At 42.0% G+C, this 17,831-nt stretch overlaps 1 protein-coding gene across 2 annotated transcripts in view; it reads right to left on the bottom strand.

Annotated features, from left to right (window-relative positions):
- The window catches only part of CBY2 (chibby family member 2), an 86,920-nt gene that overhangs the window by 68,995 nt on the left and 94 nt on the right, over positions 1 to 17,831 (bottom strand). Inside the window, exon 2 of one of the 2 annotated variants that reach the window (XM_055244532.1) lies at positions 8,782 to 8,876. In XM_055244532.1, coding sequence (XP_055100507.1) covers positions 8,782 to 8,876 — 95 coding nt within the window. Of the gene's footprint in view, positions 1 to 8,781; positions 8,877 to 17,831 lie in introns of those variants that run through there. The other variant, XM_063618850.1, reaches the window with a different exon arrangement.

Below are 17,831 nucleotides of genomic sequence, written 5' to 3'. Positions count from 1 at the left end.
AAACTGGGCGGCCATTTGGGCAGACACTGAGCTAGCTGCAGGAGGTTTTTTTCATACCACAGTGGCGCCTGGAACGCCAGCAAGACAGAACTGTTCACTCCCCCTAGAAAGGGGGCTGAAGCCAGGGAGCTAAATGGTCTTGCTCAACAAATCCCGCCCCCATGGAGCCCAACAAGCTAAGACCAACGGGCTTGAAATTCTTACTGCCAGCACAGCAGTCTGAAGTTGACCTGGGATGCTCAAGCTTCATGGGGAGAGGGGTGTCTGCCATTACTGAGGCTTGAGTAGGCAGTTTTCCCCTCATAGTGTACACAAAGCCACCGGGAAGTTCGAACTGGGTGCCAAACCCACTGCAGTATGGCAAAGCTGCGGTAGCCAGACACCCTCTGAAGATTCCTCCTCTCTGGGCAGGGCATCTCTGAAAGAAAGGCAGCAGCCCCAGTTAGGGGCTTATACATAAAACCTCCATCTCCCTGGGACAAAGCACCTGGGGGAAGGGATGGCTGTGGGTGCAGCTTCAACAGAGTTAAACGTTCCTGCATGCCAGCTCTAAAGAGAGTAGCAGATCTCCCAGAACACTGCTTGAGCTCTGCTAAGGGACAGACTGCCTCCTCAAGTGGGTCCCTGACTCCCATGCCTCCTGACAGGGAGACACCTCCAAGCAGGGGTCAACAGACACCTCATACAGGAGAGCTCCGGCTGGCATCTGGCAGGTGCCCCTCTGGGACAAAGCTTCCAGAGGAAGGAGCAGGCCGGAATATTTGCTGTGCTGCAGCCTCCACTGGTGATACCCAGAAAAACAGGGTCTGGAGTGGAACTCCAACAAACTCCAGCAGACCTGCAGAAGAGGAGCTTGACTATTAGAGGGAAGGAAAACTAACAAACAGAAAGCAATAGCATCAACATCAACAAAAAGTACACCCACGCAAAAACTCCATCCTTAGGTCAGCAACAGCAAAGATCAAAGGTAGATAAATCCACAAAGATGAGGAAAAACCAGCACACAAAGGCTGAAAATTCCAAAAATTAGAATACCTCTTCTCCAAAGGATCACAACTCTTTGCCAGCAAGGGAACAAAACTGGACAGAGAATAAATTTGACGAATTGACAGAAGTAGGCTTCCAAAGGTGGGTAATAACAAACTCCTCAGAGCTAAAGGAGCATGTTCTAACCCAATGCAAGGAAGCTAAGAACCTTGATAAAAGGTTACAGGAACTGCTAACTAGAATATTCACTTTAGAGAAGAATATAAATGACCTGATGGAGCAGAAAATCACAGCATGAAAGCTTCATGAAGCATACACAATATCAATAGCTGAATCAAACAAGAAGAAGAAAGGATATCAGAGACTGAAGATCAACTGAATGGAATAAAGCATGAAGACAAGATTAGAGAAAAAAGAAAGAAAAGGAATGAACAAAGCCTCCAAGAAATATGGGACTATGTGAAAAGACCAAATCTACATTTGATTGGTGTACCTGAAAGTGATGGGGAGAATGGGATCAAGTGGAAAAACACACTTCAGGATATTATCCAGGAAAACTCCAACCTAGCAAGACAGGCCAACATTCAAATTCAGGAAATACAGAGAACACCACAAAGATACTCCTGGAGAAGAGCAATCCCAATACACATAATCATCAGATTCACCAAAGTTGAAATGAAGGAAAAACATGTTAAGGGCAGCCAGAGATAAAGGTCGAGTTACCCAAAAAGGCAAGCCCATCAGATTAACAGCAGACCTCTCTGCAGAAACCATACAAGCCAGAAGAGAGTGGGGGCCGATGTTCAATGTTCTTAAAGAAAATAATTTTCAACCCAGAATTTCATATGCAACCAAACTAAGCTTCATAACTGAAGGAGAAATAAAATCCTTTACAGACAAACAAATGCTCAGGGATTTTGTCACCACCAGGCCTCCCTTACAAGAGCTCCTGAAGGAAGCAGTAAATATGGAAAAGAAAAACTGGTACCAGCCACTGCAAAAACATACCAAAATGTAAAGACTATTGACATTCTGAAGAAACTGCATCAACTAATGGGCAAAATAACCAGCTAGGATCATAATGACAGGATCAGATTCACACATAACATTAACTTTAAATATAAATGGGCTAAATGCCCTAATTAAAAGACACAGACTGGTAAATTGGATAGAGTCAAAACCCATCAGTGTGCTGTATTCAGGAGACCCATCTCACGTTCAAAGATGCACACAGGCTCAAAATAAAGGGATGGAGGAAGATTTATCAAGCAAATGGAAAGCAAAAAAAAAAAAATCAGGGGTTGCAATCCTAGTCTCTAATAAAACAGACTTTAAACCAACAAAGATCAAAAAGGACAGATAAGGGCATTACATAATGGTAAAGGGATCAACGCAACAAGAAGAGCTAACTATTCTAAATATATATGTACCCAATACAGGAGCACGCAGATTTATAAAGCAAGTTCTTAGAGACCCACAAAGAGACTTAGACTCCCACACAATAATAGTGGGAGACAATAACACACAACTGTCAATGTTAGACAGATCAACAAGACAGAAAATTAACAAGGATATTCAGGACTTGAACTCAGCTCTAGACCAAGCAGACCTAATAGACCTCTATGGAACTCTCCACCCCAAATCAACAGAATATACATTCTTCTCAGCACCATATAGCACTTATTCTAAAATCAACCACATAATTGGAAGTAAAACACTCCTCAGCAAATGCAAAAGAACCGAAATCATAACAGTCTCTCAGACACAGTGCAATCAAATTAGAATACAGGATTAAGAAACTCACTCAAAACCACACAACTAAATGGAAATTCAACAACCTGCCCCTGAATGACTACTCAGTAAATAACAAAATTAAGGCAGAAATAAATAAGTTCTTTGAAACCAATGAGAACAAAGACACAAAGCAGTGTTTAGAAGGAAATTTACAGCACTAAATGCCCACAGGAGAAAGCAGGAAAGATCTAACATCGATACCCTAACATCACAATTAAAAGAATTAGAGAAACAAGAGCAAATGAATTCAAAAGCTAGCAGAAGACAAGAAATAGCTAAGATCAGAGCAGAACTGAATGAGATAGAGACACGAAAAACCCTTCAAAAAAATCAATGAATCCAGGAGCTGGTTTTTTATAAAAATTAAATAGATAGACAGCTAGCCAGACTAATAAAGAAGAAAAGAGAGAAGAATGAAATAGACACAATAAAAACTGATAAACAGGAGATCACCACTGATCCCACAGAAATATAAACTACCATCAGAGAATACTATAAACACCTCTACACAAATAAACTCGAAAATCTAGAAGAAATGGGTAAATTCCGGGACGTATACACCCTCCCAAGACTAAACCAGGAAGAAGTCGAATCCCTGAATAGACCAATAACAAGTTCTGAAATTGAGGCAATAATTAATAGCCTACCAACCGAAAAAAGCCCAGAATCACACGGATTCACAGCCAAATTCTACCAGACGTATAAAGAGGAGCTGGTACCATTCCTTCTGAAACTATTCCAAAAAATAGAAAAAGAGGAACTCCTCCCTAACTCATTTTATGAGGCCAGCATCATCCTGATACCAAAATCCGGCAGAGACACAACAAAAAAAGGAAATGTCAGGCCAATATCCCTGATGAACATTGATGCGAAAACCCTCAATAAAATACTGGCAAACTGAACCCAGCAGCACATTAAAAAGCTTATCTACCATAATCAAGTTGGCTTCATCCCTGGGATGCAAGGCTGGTTCAACATACAAAAGTCAATAAACATAATCCATCACATAAACAGAACCAATGACAAAAACCACATGATTATCTCAATAGATGCAGAAAAGGCCTTCAATAAAATTCAACAGCCTTTCATGCTAAAAACACTCAATAAAGTAGGTATTGATGGAACATATCTCAAAATAATAAGAGCTATTTATGATAAACCCACAGCCAATATCATATTGAATGGGCAAAAGCTGGAAGCATTCCCTTTAAAAACTGGCACAAGACAAGGATGCCCTCTCTCACCACTCCATTCAACATAGTATTGGAAGTTCTGGCCAGGGCAAGCAGGCAAGAGAAAGAAATGAAGGGTAAGAGAGGAAGTCAAATTGTCTCTGTTTGCAGATGACATGATTGTATATTTAGAAAACCCCATTGCCTCAGCCCAGAAGCTCCTTAAGCTCATAAGCAATTGCAGCAAAGTCTCAGGATACAAAATTGATGTGCAAAAATCAAAGGCATTCCTATACACCAATAATAGACAAACAGAGAGCCAAATCATGAGAGAACTCTCACTCACAATTGCTACAGAGATAATAAAATACCTAGGAATACAACTTATAAGGGATGTGAAGGACCTCTTCAAGGAGAACTACAAACCACTGCTCAAGAAAATAAAAACACAAACAAGTGGAAAAACATTCCATGCTCATAGACAAGAAGAATGAGTATCATGAAAATGGCCATACTGCCCAAAGTAATTTATACATTCAATGCTATTCCCATCAAGTTACCATTGACTTTCTTCACAGAATTAGAAAAAGCTACTTTAAATTTCATATGAAACCAAAAAAGAACCCGTATAGCCAAGACAATCCTAAGCAAAAAGAACAAAGCTGGAGGCATCATGCTACCTGACTTGAAACTATACTACAAGGCTACACTAATCAAAACAGCATGGTACTGGTACCAAAACAGACATATTGTCTATTATTGGATCAATGGAACAGAACAGAGTCCTCAGAAATAACACCACACATCTACAACCATCTGATCTTTGACATACCTGACAAAAACAAGCATTTTCTCACACATAAGTGGGAGTTGAACAATGAGAACATATGGACACAGGGAGGGGAACGTCACACACTGGGGCCTGTCAGGGAGTGAGGTAAAAGGGGAGGGATAACATTAAGAGAAATACCTAATGTAGATGATGGGTTGATGTGTGCAGCAAACCGCCGTGGCACATGTATACCTATGTAACAAACCTGCACGTTCTGCACATGTACCCCAGAACTTAAAGTATAATAAGAAATAGAAATAAAAAATAAAATTTCTATTTTCTTCAATTTGTGGGGGATTCCTTATAACCAAATACATTATGAATTCTTTTGTTTTTTTGAACAGAAAGTATATTTCCTTCTTAAAGGATATACTATTCTAGACAAATCTATTAAAACAATTAATGTTGATTGTATTATTTAATTCCTCTATGTCCTTCCTCTTGTTTATCTACTATTTATGTCTGGTCAAATTTAAAAGGAATGTAAAAAAATTTCCTGCTCTAATCTCTTTTCCTGAATTTCTAGTAGATTGTACTATGTTGCTACTATATTTATGCATAAGGTTCTGTTTAGCATATATTCTTCATAAAAAGAAACTTCAATCATTGCAAAATGTTTCTGTTTATCTTGTTGAATGTTTTAACCTTAAATTCTACTTTGCCTAGTGTTGCCATTTCTTTCTTTGCCTTTGCCTTCTGTCTCTTTGCCTATTATTTTGTTTGACTTTTATCGACTAACACATGTTTATTATAAATGTCATAGGACTGAGTGTTCTATGCAGATATTTTGGAATGCCTTTACTATCCCTTCTTTCTCCCCATCTTAATTTCTATGTTTATGTAAGATCATTTAGCACTTTATTTTCCAGAACATTATTAAAACTTTCTTTGTCTCTTGTATTTCAAGACTACTCATTTAATATTCATATTATACACTTCCAATCTGACATTTTCCAGTAATTTTCTTTATTTATCTATTTTTAGAGACAAAGTCTCACTCTGCCACCTAGGCTGGAGTGCAGTGGCGCAATCATAGCAGCCTCAAACTCCTGGGCTCAAGGGATCCTTCCACCTCTGCCCCCAAAGCACGGAAATTACAGGTGTGAGCCACTGTGTCCAGCTCTCCAGTAATGTTTCACCATAGCAACAGCTAAGGTAACACCAACTGCTGTAACAGAGAAATCTTGAAATCAAAGAGGCCTGAGACAATGTCAGATTCTTTCACATTTCTGTAAAGTCAAATCTCAGGGAGGAAACCCTGCTCTGTGCAGTCACTCAGAAACCTAGGTTGAAAGGCTTTCCCTTTCCAACTCCTGGCTTCACCCCAAGTATCAGCATCTGACTGGCAGGGAGAGAAAGGGACAGCACAGGCCAGCCTGAGGGAAGCTTACAGCCCTTCCACCTGCATTCCACCAGCCAGATCTCAGGCCCATGGCTACACCAAACTGCAAAGAAGTTGGAGAAGTGTAGCTTTGCTATGCCCCCAGGACGAAGTGGAAATATATTTGGCCCATAAATTCTAGTCATTAAATATGCAGTTAATGAAGAACTACTCAACCTCACTCAAGAAATCCAACCCAGTCCAGGCACAATGGCTTATGCCTGTAATTCCAGCACTTTGGGAGGGTGAGGTGGGAGGAACACTTGAGGCCAGGAGCTTGAGAACAGCCTGGGCAACATAGTAACACCCCATCTCTCCAAAAAAATTAATTTAGCTGGGTGTGATGGTGCACGCCTATAGGCCCAGCTACTCGGGAGGCTGAGGTGAGAGAAACCCTTGAGCCCAGAAGTCAAGGCTGCAGTGAGCTATGACTGCACCACTGCACTCCAGCCTGGGCAACAAAGCAAGACCTCCTCAACTCAAAAAGGAAGAGAAAAGAAATGCAACCCAAAATCACCTGGTCACTGCATCCAGCTCAAAATCCAGAAACTTTCCAGTGATGTAAAGTCTTTTCCATCAGGAGAAGCTATAGCCCAGAGCAGCAGTGACCTAAGAAATCACATGTACACCACACAGACCCAATCTGGAATATCCCAGGCAGAGACAGAATAACCCTGGTAAAAACTCCCTTTTGGAAACAGAAAGAATTGGAAGAGTCACAGTACTTATGAGTCCACAAAGGTTGTGAAGGCTTGCTTGGCAGGAACAATGAAGGCCCAGCCTGAGGTTGGGGATGTTGCTTGCTGAGGCCATGATTTTATTCTCTGGATGAATAACTTGTTCTTATTATCCATGGCCCTTGGCCTCCACGCCTCTCTCAACTTCCTTGAAATAGTTGGTGAAAACGCCATCCCATTAATATGGTATTTTCCATGGTACTAAATTTTAATTTAATTTTTACTTTTATTTTTATTTTGAGACAGAGTTTCACTCTTGTCGCCCAGGCTGGAGTGCAATGGCACGATTTTGGCTCACTGCAATCTCCTCCTCCCAGGTTCAAGCGATTCTCCTACCTCAGCCTCCTGAGTAGCTGGGATTATAGGCACCTGTCACCACGCCTGGCTAATTTTTGAATTCTTAGCAGAGACGGGGTTTTACCATGTTGGCCAGGCTGGTCTCGAACTCCTGACCTCGGGTGATCAGCCCACCTTGGCCTCCCAAAGTGCTGGGATTACAGGCGTGAGCCACCACGCCCAGCCTAAAATTTAATCTTAATGGGGACTAGTTGTTCACAGTATTTCTCAGATTTATCAAAATGTCTAGAAGCAGATGACCTTTGCAACTTTGCACGGTCTCCAATTTCTGGATTCTCATATTCTCTCTCGCTCTCTCTCTGTCTTTCTCTCTCTGTGTGTGTGTGTGTGTGTATGTCTCTGTCTCTCTGTCTCTCTCTCTCTCTCTCCTGGCTAGACACCATGGGCAAGCTTGGGAGGGATGAATTGAACACAGCAGAGCCTTCACAGCTGTGGCCCTGATAGGAGTGGAGGGCCTCCCCGCAACCTCCACAATGTTCTCACATGAGTGAGAGGTGAGCCTCCATTGCGATAAGCCTCTGAGCATCCAGTGCTGATCTGTCTCCATGGGTAATGTTCCTTAACTACATACTGGAAGGTTCACTGCTAACCATTTTTTTCTTTCTTCATTATCCTCCATCTTGCTATTCTAATTTTTTATTTATGTTTCTTTTTCTTTTTTTTTCCCAAATATTCTCTTCAGATGTGGATTATATATTCCTTAAATCATTGCATACTTACATACTTACAAATATATTTTATTCCACCTAAAGTATGTAGCATATTTCTTTGGATCCAAGATTTCATCTATTGTAAAATGAACCATTATTTTATGTACCACTAAGAAAGAAAAAACACTTTTGATTCAATTAGAACATAATGTTTTCTTATAACTTGGAGATTTATTTTATAGTTATTAAAGGAGCTCTTTCAGGCTTAGACAGATATATATTTTTATCATGTTTTACTCTTGTACATTAATAAAAACGAGAATTTGGCCCAATAAATTGGGTAAGGCACTCCTAAAGCATCTTCCCATAGAATCCTAAACTGCTCACTAACTCTATTGTGACAACTTGTTTTCCCACAAAATAGCATCTTCTCTACCATCGAGAGAGTTCCTGAAAGAATGCTCCATTATTCTTTCCAGGATTTTCATCCAAGCTACTAACATCCGTTCTTCAGATTTTGATGCCACCATTTTTTTTTAAATCTGTTCAGAATATTTCAACAGATTCATATGACAGTCAGTCCTGGGACTCATATTCATTTCTGGTCATTCAGTGGTTTGTTTCAAGCCACTGCCCCAGCCAGAAGTGGGCTAGGAAGCTCCGCAATCCCCAATTGAGGCCTCACTCACACGTAGAATCAGATCTGCCTCATCAGAAGGAGTAGAGGAGCTGGAGTTGGAAACGGAAGGAAGGTGGGATGCATTCCAGTCACCATCTTCCCAGAAAGGCCTCAGCTTTTTTCTTGTATGTTGATTATAAAAGATGAAAGATATCTAAGTAGCATATAAAGAAATGGTCAGGGTACACATACCATTCCATTTCTTCCCACCATTGGAACCATTATCTCACACCATGAGAAGCAGCTCAGCAGTTCACACCATAAGAACAGGTATCTGCCTATGGGAACTGATGTGGGATAGGAACAGAAGACATGACAAAAGAGGATTAGAAGCTGAAAATTCGGAATGGTTTTGGTACAAACACACTGCATGCCCCTCTCCTCCACCGCCGAGTAGAAATTCACATAAGACCAGCAAAAAGAGCATTTCAACTTCTCAGGGAATTCATCCAGAATGAGGACTGGCCAGCATGGCTTAGATGATAGCCTCAGAGCCCTCCATTCGAACGTGGTCACAGCTTAGCCATGGACAATTTACTTAACCTTTGCTTCCAATTTCTCATCGGTCACACTAAAAAGATATTACCTACTTAAATGCGCTGTGAAGATTAAATGAGATCACATAAGAGAAACCACTCAGGGCCAGGTGCAGAGGAGGCCCTCAGTAAACCTGCATTCCTGTCCTAATTCTCATAATATTCTCACCTGCCCTAGGGGCTACTGTGGCATGATCTGGCTGGGTTCCCCAGGCTGACACACCAGAGGATGCCAACACAGTTCTTGGCCGTGCTTGAACCAATTCACTCTCCAATGTGTTGCCCTCAAATGCTTCAAAGTTCCTTGTTGAATCCAAGGCTGGTGGCTGCTGCTGCTCTTCAAATTTGAGTGACAAAACACGTGTAAAGTACTAAGAACAGGGCCACACACCTAAAAGTACCTAGTCAATAGGATCTATTATTCTCTTTGCATCTTCCTTCCACCCCTCTGCCACCTTGTCTGTTTCTACTGTGTAAAAGACGGAAGATAAACTGTTCAAAGAATCATGAAGCTAGTGAATGAGAGCAAAGGGAAAAGAAATGAAATGAGCAAAGTGAGGGGTGTGCTACAAAGAAGAAATAGAGAAATTTCCCCCTCTGATGCAGAGGAGAAAAAAAAAAATCCTGCAGCACAGCAAACACTGCGGATAATGACATGGAAGATAGAATTTTGCATACTGAATCTGCAAACCATAATAGCAGACTCCAAAAGCCTACCGTATTGCTGGGTAGTTGTGTCTTGGTGTGCGCTCTGGGACACTTAAGTACCAAATTCTCACACTGCTTCAGGAACAAATGAACATAACCAGTGGGCATTGCCACTCAGAGTTCCAGAAATAAAAGTTCTCTAAGATGAGATTGCATCGGATCCTAACAGGCTTGGAACAGAAAGCAGGTCTGCATAGGTAGTCCTCTGTAGTGGTTTCAACCAGTCTTTCATTGACTTAAGTTGTCATCTTTCCAATGAGATGTGGAGAGCCACCCTCTGGGGCTCAAAATAAAGTCTTGACTTGCCCAAGAACCCAGCCCTCTCACTATTTATGTTTAGCAATAAATACCTCATGCAAAAATAATGACCTTGGCTCCTGGGGCTACTGCTGTTTCAGAAAGAACTCAAGTCACAGCTTCAGCCACCAGGCTGTCATCTGAAAGGGACACAGGTTAGTAAACCAAGTGGTAAATAATTCCTGGCTGGTACGCAGCTACTAGTTTCCCGTCATTTAATTAGCTCAGCCAGGTAAAGGCCGAGTTGTTTAGAATTCGTATTAAACTCCTATTGGAAAAGTTAAATCAATTATATCCCAAATGTTTAGAAAACAAAACCATTACTCCAGAAGTCTCAGTGTTAAATCTCGGATTGAAAGAAAATACACTGTATGAGGCTGGGCGCGGTGGCTCACGCTTGTAATCCCAGCACTTTCGGAGGCCGAGGCGGGCGGATCACGAGGTCAGGAGATCGAGACCACGGTGAAACCCCGTCTCTACTAAAAATACAAAAAAATTGGCCTGGTGTGGTGGTGGGCGCCTGTAGTTCCAGCTACTCGGAGAGGCTGAGGCAGGAGAATGGCGTGAACCCGGGAGGCGGAGCTTGCAGTGAGCCGAGATTGCGCCACTGCACTCCAGCCTGGACGACAGAGGGAGACTTCGTCTCAAAAAAAAAAAAAAAAAAAAAAAAAAAAAAAAAAAGAAAGAAAATATACTGTATGATTTGCCTTAGGAAAAATCCGCTTCCCAACCATAACCTCAACAAGCTCTGACTTAAATGGAGGCATAAAAGTGCTTCCTGCGGTACTCAGAGACGAGCTAATAATTCCTTTGTGAACTATGAAAGATATCTATCACTGAGGCTTTGTTGGCAGGAACACAGATTTAGGGGGTCAAAACATGAAGCATTCCCGTTCCTGACCCCACCACATGAACCCCTAATTAATTATGAGTGACCTAATGTGAAAACTACTTTCATAACTGAAGGGCGACCTATTCCCATTCACGAGCAGACCACAAATCAGTCATAAATCCCCAAACACTAAGAAGGAGCTGCTCAGTTTGTATCTGTGTTGAACTTCCAGTGTTGCATAATTTATATCCAAAATCCACTCTCATACATCCACTAAAATACCCACTCTGACCTTTGCTCCCAATCCCAACTGCATCAAAAGGAACTATAATCACTGGAACGCAGGCATCCAATCACAGTTCTGCTTTCTTGGAGCCAGGCAACTTTCTTCCCTCAATGAGTTCATCATCCCCTAGAACAGGTTATAAAAATTATTCACATTTTGAGATAATAATTCAAAGTCTCTTTATTTTACACTGTGGCTCATCATCCACCTGGCTGAACCAAGTGAGAGTGTAGACAAACGGAGCGGCCAGATTCCACGGAGCCTTCCATTTACCCCTGCCTTGAGAACACTGCCCTCAGATCCATGCTCACACCCTGCAATGAACCTGCCCTCAGTTTAGCAGTGCTCTGCTTATGCCTCACAGACCTTATATCCAAAAGCAGCCTGAGCTAACTGGCAGCTCCTATCATCTTTTTATTACAGCAAAGCTTTGCCTTGAGATGCAAAACGTTTCTTGATTCCTAAAAGACAATGTTCTCTTTGCTCAGTGTGGCCAGGGGAGAAAAGCTTTGAAAAATTCTCTCAATCCCTGGATGCAGTTAAATCTGATCATCCTTAAATGCTGATGATACAAAGTTTACCTCTATCCCAAATCACTATACAAGCAGAGAACAAGAAACCCTGCAGCAAACAAGTGCACCATAAGAGATTCCTTCCATCAGTTTCCAGGGAGATTCTCCAACGGGATCCAGGAAGAACTGTGAAGAAGGCTTGCTACCAATTGCCGCCAGCATTGGGGCAGCTCAGGATTTTCCCTGGCAGCTATGGGGTCATCTATGTCTAAGAAGGGGCTTGGTCCATCCAGGGTGGTAGCAGAGGGCTCTTGGGCTGGGACAACAGCTGAACTTGCTTCAGACCAGACATCCCACGAGTCTGCTTCCAGAGAAGCAGTGTTCTTGTGGTTGGCATTTATCTGCCTTGTTCAAGGGACTCAGTCAGTGACCCCCACAGTAGGGTGCTTGACTGAAGCTCAGTCCCCCCAATCCACAAGGAACATATTGTGCTTGCCTCCCTACAAAGGCACATACAGCTTGTGGGTGTCACAAATGCAAGCTGACCACCATGCTAAAAACAAGGTAAAGGAACTTGAAGTACACCTCTTTACCCTTTAGCTTATTAAGAGATTTAAATTTTCTAGGCAGGATATAATACAAGAAGGAAAAAAAAAAAACTTCTATATGAGCCACCGTGTACAGCAGAATTAGATCTGCTGTACAACCAAAGAGAGAGATCCACATGGTGTTTGATTTCTTTCTCTCTTTTTTTTCTTTTTAACTATTCAGGGATTATTTTTTTTCTTAAGACACTCTCAAATGTGGTTAAGGGCTCTGTATAGTAAAGCCAAGATAGCAATGTGCTGATTTGTTTGTTCTTCTTATATTTCTGGGCCTGTAGATAATCCCTAGCCTCTGTTACCCTGGGGTACGACTTCTTATGGCTGGATGAGGCAAAGAGCTTGAAGACACATAAGGGAACTATTCATCCTGGAGGGTGTTCTTTCATTCTTCAATTACAGAAGGACCAAAGGAAGCACCGCCCTGGGGGAGGAAACACTGACTATCAATATATGAAAAGGCAGGATTTTCAAAAACTAGTTTGCCCCTGTTGTTCTTTAGAAAAACGTTATCTGAGTTTCAATTGTCAGAGCCATTCACTCTTAAAATGAGAAGATGGAAATCCAAATGAGACTAAGAATTGAGAAGCCTTAACACTAAGCAGGACATGATGCACAGAACCTAGTACGAGTTAAGACCCTGATAAGGGTTAAAGCAAGCCCCCTGTCCTATCCCCGTGCCTGGGCTCTAAAAGAAGATAAACGTAGTACCCTGCTTTGTAAAGAAAAAAGGTGCCCCTGGCAATTTTAGAGTATTCTGCCAAACTGTAATATCTGGACACATGTTAAAATGGATTTTCCCCAAGTCTGTTTGCAGTCATTGGAACGATATGAGGTAAAGAGAAGCCATCAGCTTGGTTTTGTGAAAAACAAATTGCTATCAGCCTAACCTCATTTGGCTCCACAGTGTAACAGGCAGATGCTAGAAAGCAATAGATGTTATCTCTGGAAGCTTCAGTTAGGCTCTGGGGTCTCTTATTACTACCAGCAACCTAAGGAATCGGCCTTTGAATGAGTCATTTCGAGGCCAGTGGCTGAAGAGGAGAGAAAGCCTGGCTTTGGGAATGAAGGAGCAACAGAAGGCAGGAAGAAAAGTGAGGTCAGCTCACTTCCCTCTTGATTCAGGGGTAGGCAGACACCAGACCCAGCTCAAAGTGCACCCAGGAATTCAGGGTGGGAGTGCTGCCTGTGGAAATCAGCAGAATTTCTCTGAGCTCCAGGGAGTAACTCTATTTGGTATCCTTCTGTTTGTCCCCTTTGATTCTATTGCTTTTCACTGCTTCCTCTTTACCAGGTTTTAAAAATGCTCTGCCAAAGTCAATGCTGAGAAAAGAAACAACAACAAAAGTTAATCTGCTTTTGAAACTCTTTTCTAATGTAGAGGAACATATCTCTATTCAGTGCTGGTGGCACCTCACGGTGGCTTTTGTTTCATCCTGGCAATGAAAACCATTTTACTTAGTCTTACTTTTCTAAACTTGAGCCTAACTAATGAATGTTTCAAAAATTCTATTCTGAGTTGTAAATGAGTCTTGAATAAGGTTTGGTAATGAGAAAGGTTAAATAAACTCTTGACTACGATCAAAAAGTGAGAATACATTTGTACTGTTATTGGTAAATCATAACCTTTGCTAAAAGTTTATTAAACTCCTATTGGAAACCTTTGGAACTGCTACAAGGTTATTAAACTCCTATTGGAAACCTTTGTCATTTGTCCTAGTTTGACAGATGATTGCCTAGTTATCACATTCCCACTGGGAATGGTCCCAGTTTATGCCTGTTGTCTGAGCAAAATTATTCATATCTTCACTGCCATAAGGGTCCCAGGCTGGATGACAAATCTTACAGTCATCCCAGCCATAAATCACAAGGAAAACTTCTTTCCCATCGACCTCCCCTCCCCTAATAACCTTCTACTCCTTTCTAGCCCATTGCTTTTTTTAGTTATACCATAGATCATTAATAATGTATTTATGTGTATATATATATATATATATATATCCCACTTATTTCCAAAAGAAATTAAAATGACTTGCAATGCATTCACTTGACAAATATTTATAGGAAGCCTAAAAGGTCTGTGAATACTACCTGAGGATATACCTATGCACGAAGCTGTTCAAATGAAAGTTTCAAGGAAAGGGAGGGTAATAAAAACCATAGAGAGCTGGGTGCAGTGGCATGTACCTGTAGTCCCAGCTACTTGGGAGGCTGAGGCTGGAGGATCACTTGAGCCCAGCAGTTCAGGGCTGTGGTGCACTATGATCACACCTGTGAATAGCCACTGCACTCCAGCGTGGATGACACAGTGAGACTCCATCTCCAAAGAAAAACCCACCCAACCATATAGAGGAAGAAGATGACTAAGCTAGAGACCATGGACAAAACCATAATTCTAATTCCTCCTGTATTTGACTTTGAGCTTCCTAGTAGTAAAACCAAAACGTAAATTACAAAATGTATCACTTTGATTATATTTCCTGAGGACGTGCAGCTTTAACACGAAATATCTTTTTTCTCCTGACACTAAATTCCATGAGAATTTAATTATACATTCAATAAACATGTATTGAGAATCTACTATGTCCCAGGCACTGTTCTAGGTAGGTTTTGGAATATAGAAGTGAACAAAACAGAACAGATAAAAATCCTTACCTTCAGGGAGCTCACATTCCAGTCAGACAAGACAGACAATAAATAGAATACATCATGGGTGAGAAAGTGATAAGTGCTGTAGAAAAAAAGTGAAGCTGAATGAGAATAAAGGGCTCAGAGAGGAGCTGCAGTTTTCATACAGCCCCCTATATACAGTTTTAATACATGGGGGTTAGGAAACCCCCCACTGAGAAAGTGACATTTGAGGAGAGTCGCAGAGGGGAAGAGGCAGCGGTTGTGTGGATATCTAGGGAAGAGTCTTCCAGACAGAAGGAAAAGCAAGTGCCCAGGCCCAGAGATGGGGGCACAGGAGACCAGTGTGGATCAGGCAACATGAATCAGGAACAGATGATGAGGACATCAAGTCAGGGTTGGGGCAGGGAAGGACGGGAAGTGGAGACCTTGGGGTTTTTCCTCCCAAGAAGATGGGAAGTCACGGGAAGATTTTGAGTGGAGAAGTGTTAGGACCAGGCGCATTTTAAAGGATGGTTCTGGCTGCTGTGTTGAGCATGGATGTAGGGGAACAAAGGGCAGAAGCAGAGGGGTCAGTTAGGAAACTTGTGACGGGTCCCAGTCCAGAGAAGGTAAGGAGAAACCGTTCGATTCTGGACTGTGCTTGAGGCAACAGGGCTTGATAACAGGTTGCACGTGCGGAGACAGAGAGGACTCAAGATGGTTGTGGGTTGCTTGGTCTGAGCAGTGGAGCTGCTGTTTACTGAATGACAAAGACTGAAGGAGGTGCAGATCATTGGGGGGAAGATCAGGAGTTCAATTTGGGCCCCATTAGATGTGATATGCCTACAGGACATCCAAGTAGAAATGTCAAGTTGAGCAGGTGGTTAGATATGAATCTGGGGTTCTTGTGAATCCTTACACTAAAAACATTGAATTGTAAGGTGGATGGCTTTAACAGATTTTTTGCCAAAAGTACAGAAACATTTGTTTTATGACCATTTTTATATTAGCCTGCAATAAAAATCAAGGGCATACTCTTCAATCATAGCTAAGTGAAGGCATTTCTGGAAGCAGCCAAGCTAGTATAGTAAATGTCCTGAAAGATGTTGCCTTCAGGAATCTAACTTGGAACAAGCGTAGAGCTTACTGAACCTGGAGGAATGGGCAGTTCACATGGACCTCAGGCCTGTCTCTTGCAACTGTGATTTCAAATTTGTCTTTGGCAAGGATGAACTCTTTGTATGCATTCTCTCGGGTAGATGGTCAAATAACAAGACCAACTTTTTTTTTTTTTAATGAAAGCAAAAGAGTCTGATACATTCCCATCCAGATCAAAGTCCATCTCACCCTTACTTGAAGGCAGGTCACTGGGATACCTGAAAGACCTATCAGAATTTTTATTTAAAAGGAGCTGTGAATTTACTCAGATGTCAGGCAAACCCAAAGCTGAGACCCTAGAATGATCAGCTGGTGTTTAGCAACAATTTGGAATTATTCAAATTAAGATTTGGTGTTTCCCTGGTGAAAGGATGGATCTCAGAAGGTAGCTTACACAGACAGATAAAAGGTAATTCTTTCCCCAGCCAAATAATAAAAGAATCTATAGTTCCTCCAGGCCACATCAGTCTAGAGAAAGAAAAATGTGCAACTGTCGGAAATGTAGCATAATATCAGCAACATAAATGGAGACACTTATATCACTGTTCAGTTTCACCTTGAGAGCATAAAAATCACAACTTTTTAAAATTTTTTGAAAACAGAAATTTAGTCTGTTTTGCTTAGTTTGTATCTATAACACCTCCTAGAACAATGCTACCACAAAGTAGATGTTCAATAAAATATTGACAAAGTAATGACTCTATCAACAACAAAAAAATTAAAAAACAAAACTTATGAGCACCATCTTGTGGAAGGCCTTATCATGACAACAACCAAGACTCCCAGTCACCAGCGAGTGGACATGGAAATGTCTGTGTGACAGGGATTTAGGTGCAATGGACTGTTGGAAGTGATGGGCTAGGACAGTTGTCCTGAAGCTATGTTTGCACAACAAATACACTTTTTAGATTCAGGTGAGGTTGATAAAGATTATAGGGGGCTATAGCAGCTTCCCCAAGCCAGCCCTTGGCATTGTCCCTCAGTATAATTGAGAGGTATAGCTTTCAAAAGTAGTCTTTGACAAGTTTCTCATCCCCATCACCAGCAAAGCTTGTTGTCATAACCCAGCCTCAAATTCTTCCTTTGTGCTCAAGAGATCCTTGGGGTGTGGTCTAAAGAGTTCTTTGGACACTTCATAGGACCTCTGTCTTCCTATTCCTCTTACATTCCTCCCCATACCCTCTGATACTGGTATGGACTTGGCCTCTCTTCTGTTTTCTCCAACTTTCTCCACATCAGGAGGAGGAGGGGGAAAGTCAGAGATAGTCATCTGGTCACCTTCCACTTGCTTAGCTCCTATGGGATCACCAAGCAGAGCAGCCTTGGGTTCTCTGTGCCCCGCATCTCTTCCACTGAACTTCCCATTTTTGGAAGCATTCCCACCCCTCTCCCAAGATCCTGGCACAGGTCACCAAGAGACAATGTTTAAAAACCCACTAACACGCCGGGTGCGGTGGCTCGCGCTTGTAATCCCAGCACTTTGGGAGGCCGAGGCGGGCGGATCACGAGGTCAGGAGATCGAGACCACGGTGAAACCCTGTCTCTACTAAAAATACAAAAAATTAGCCAGGCGTGGTGGCGGGCGCCTGTAGTCTCAGCTACTCGGAGAGGCTGAGGCAGGAGAATGGCGTGAACCCGGGAGGCGGAGCTTGCAGTGAGCCGAGATTGCGCCACTGCACTCCAGCCTGGGCGACAGAGCAA

The sequence above is a fragment of the Symphalangus syndactylus genome, chromosome 15 (assembly GCF_028878055.3).
Source record: "Symphalangus syndactylus isolate Jambi chromosome 15, NHGRI_mSymSyn1-v2.1_pri, whole genome shotgun sequence".
In the NCBI taxonomy this organism is placed as follows: Eukaryota; Metazoa; Chordata; class Mammalia; order Primates; family Hylobatidae; genus Symphalangus; species Symphalangus syndactylus.
Note: the sequence above shows the minus strand (reverse complement) of the source record. Positions and strands in the feature narration are given on the sequence as shown.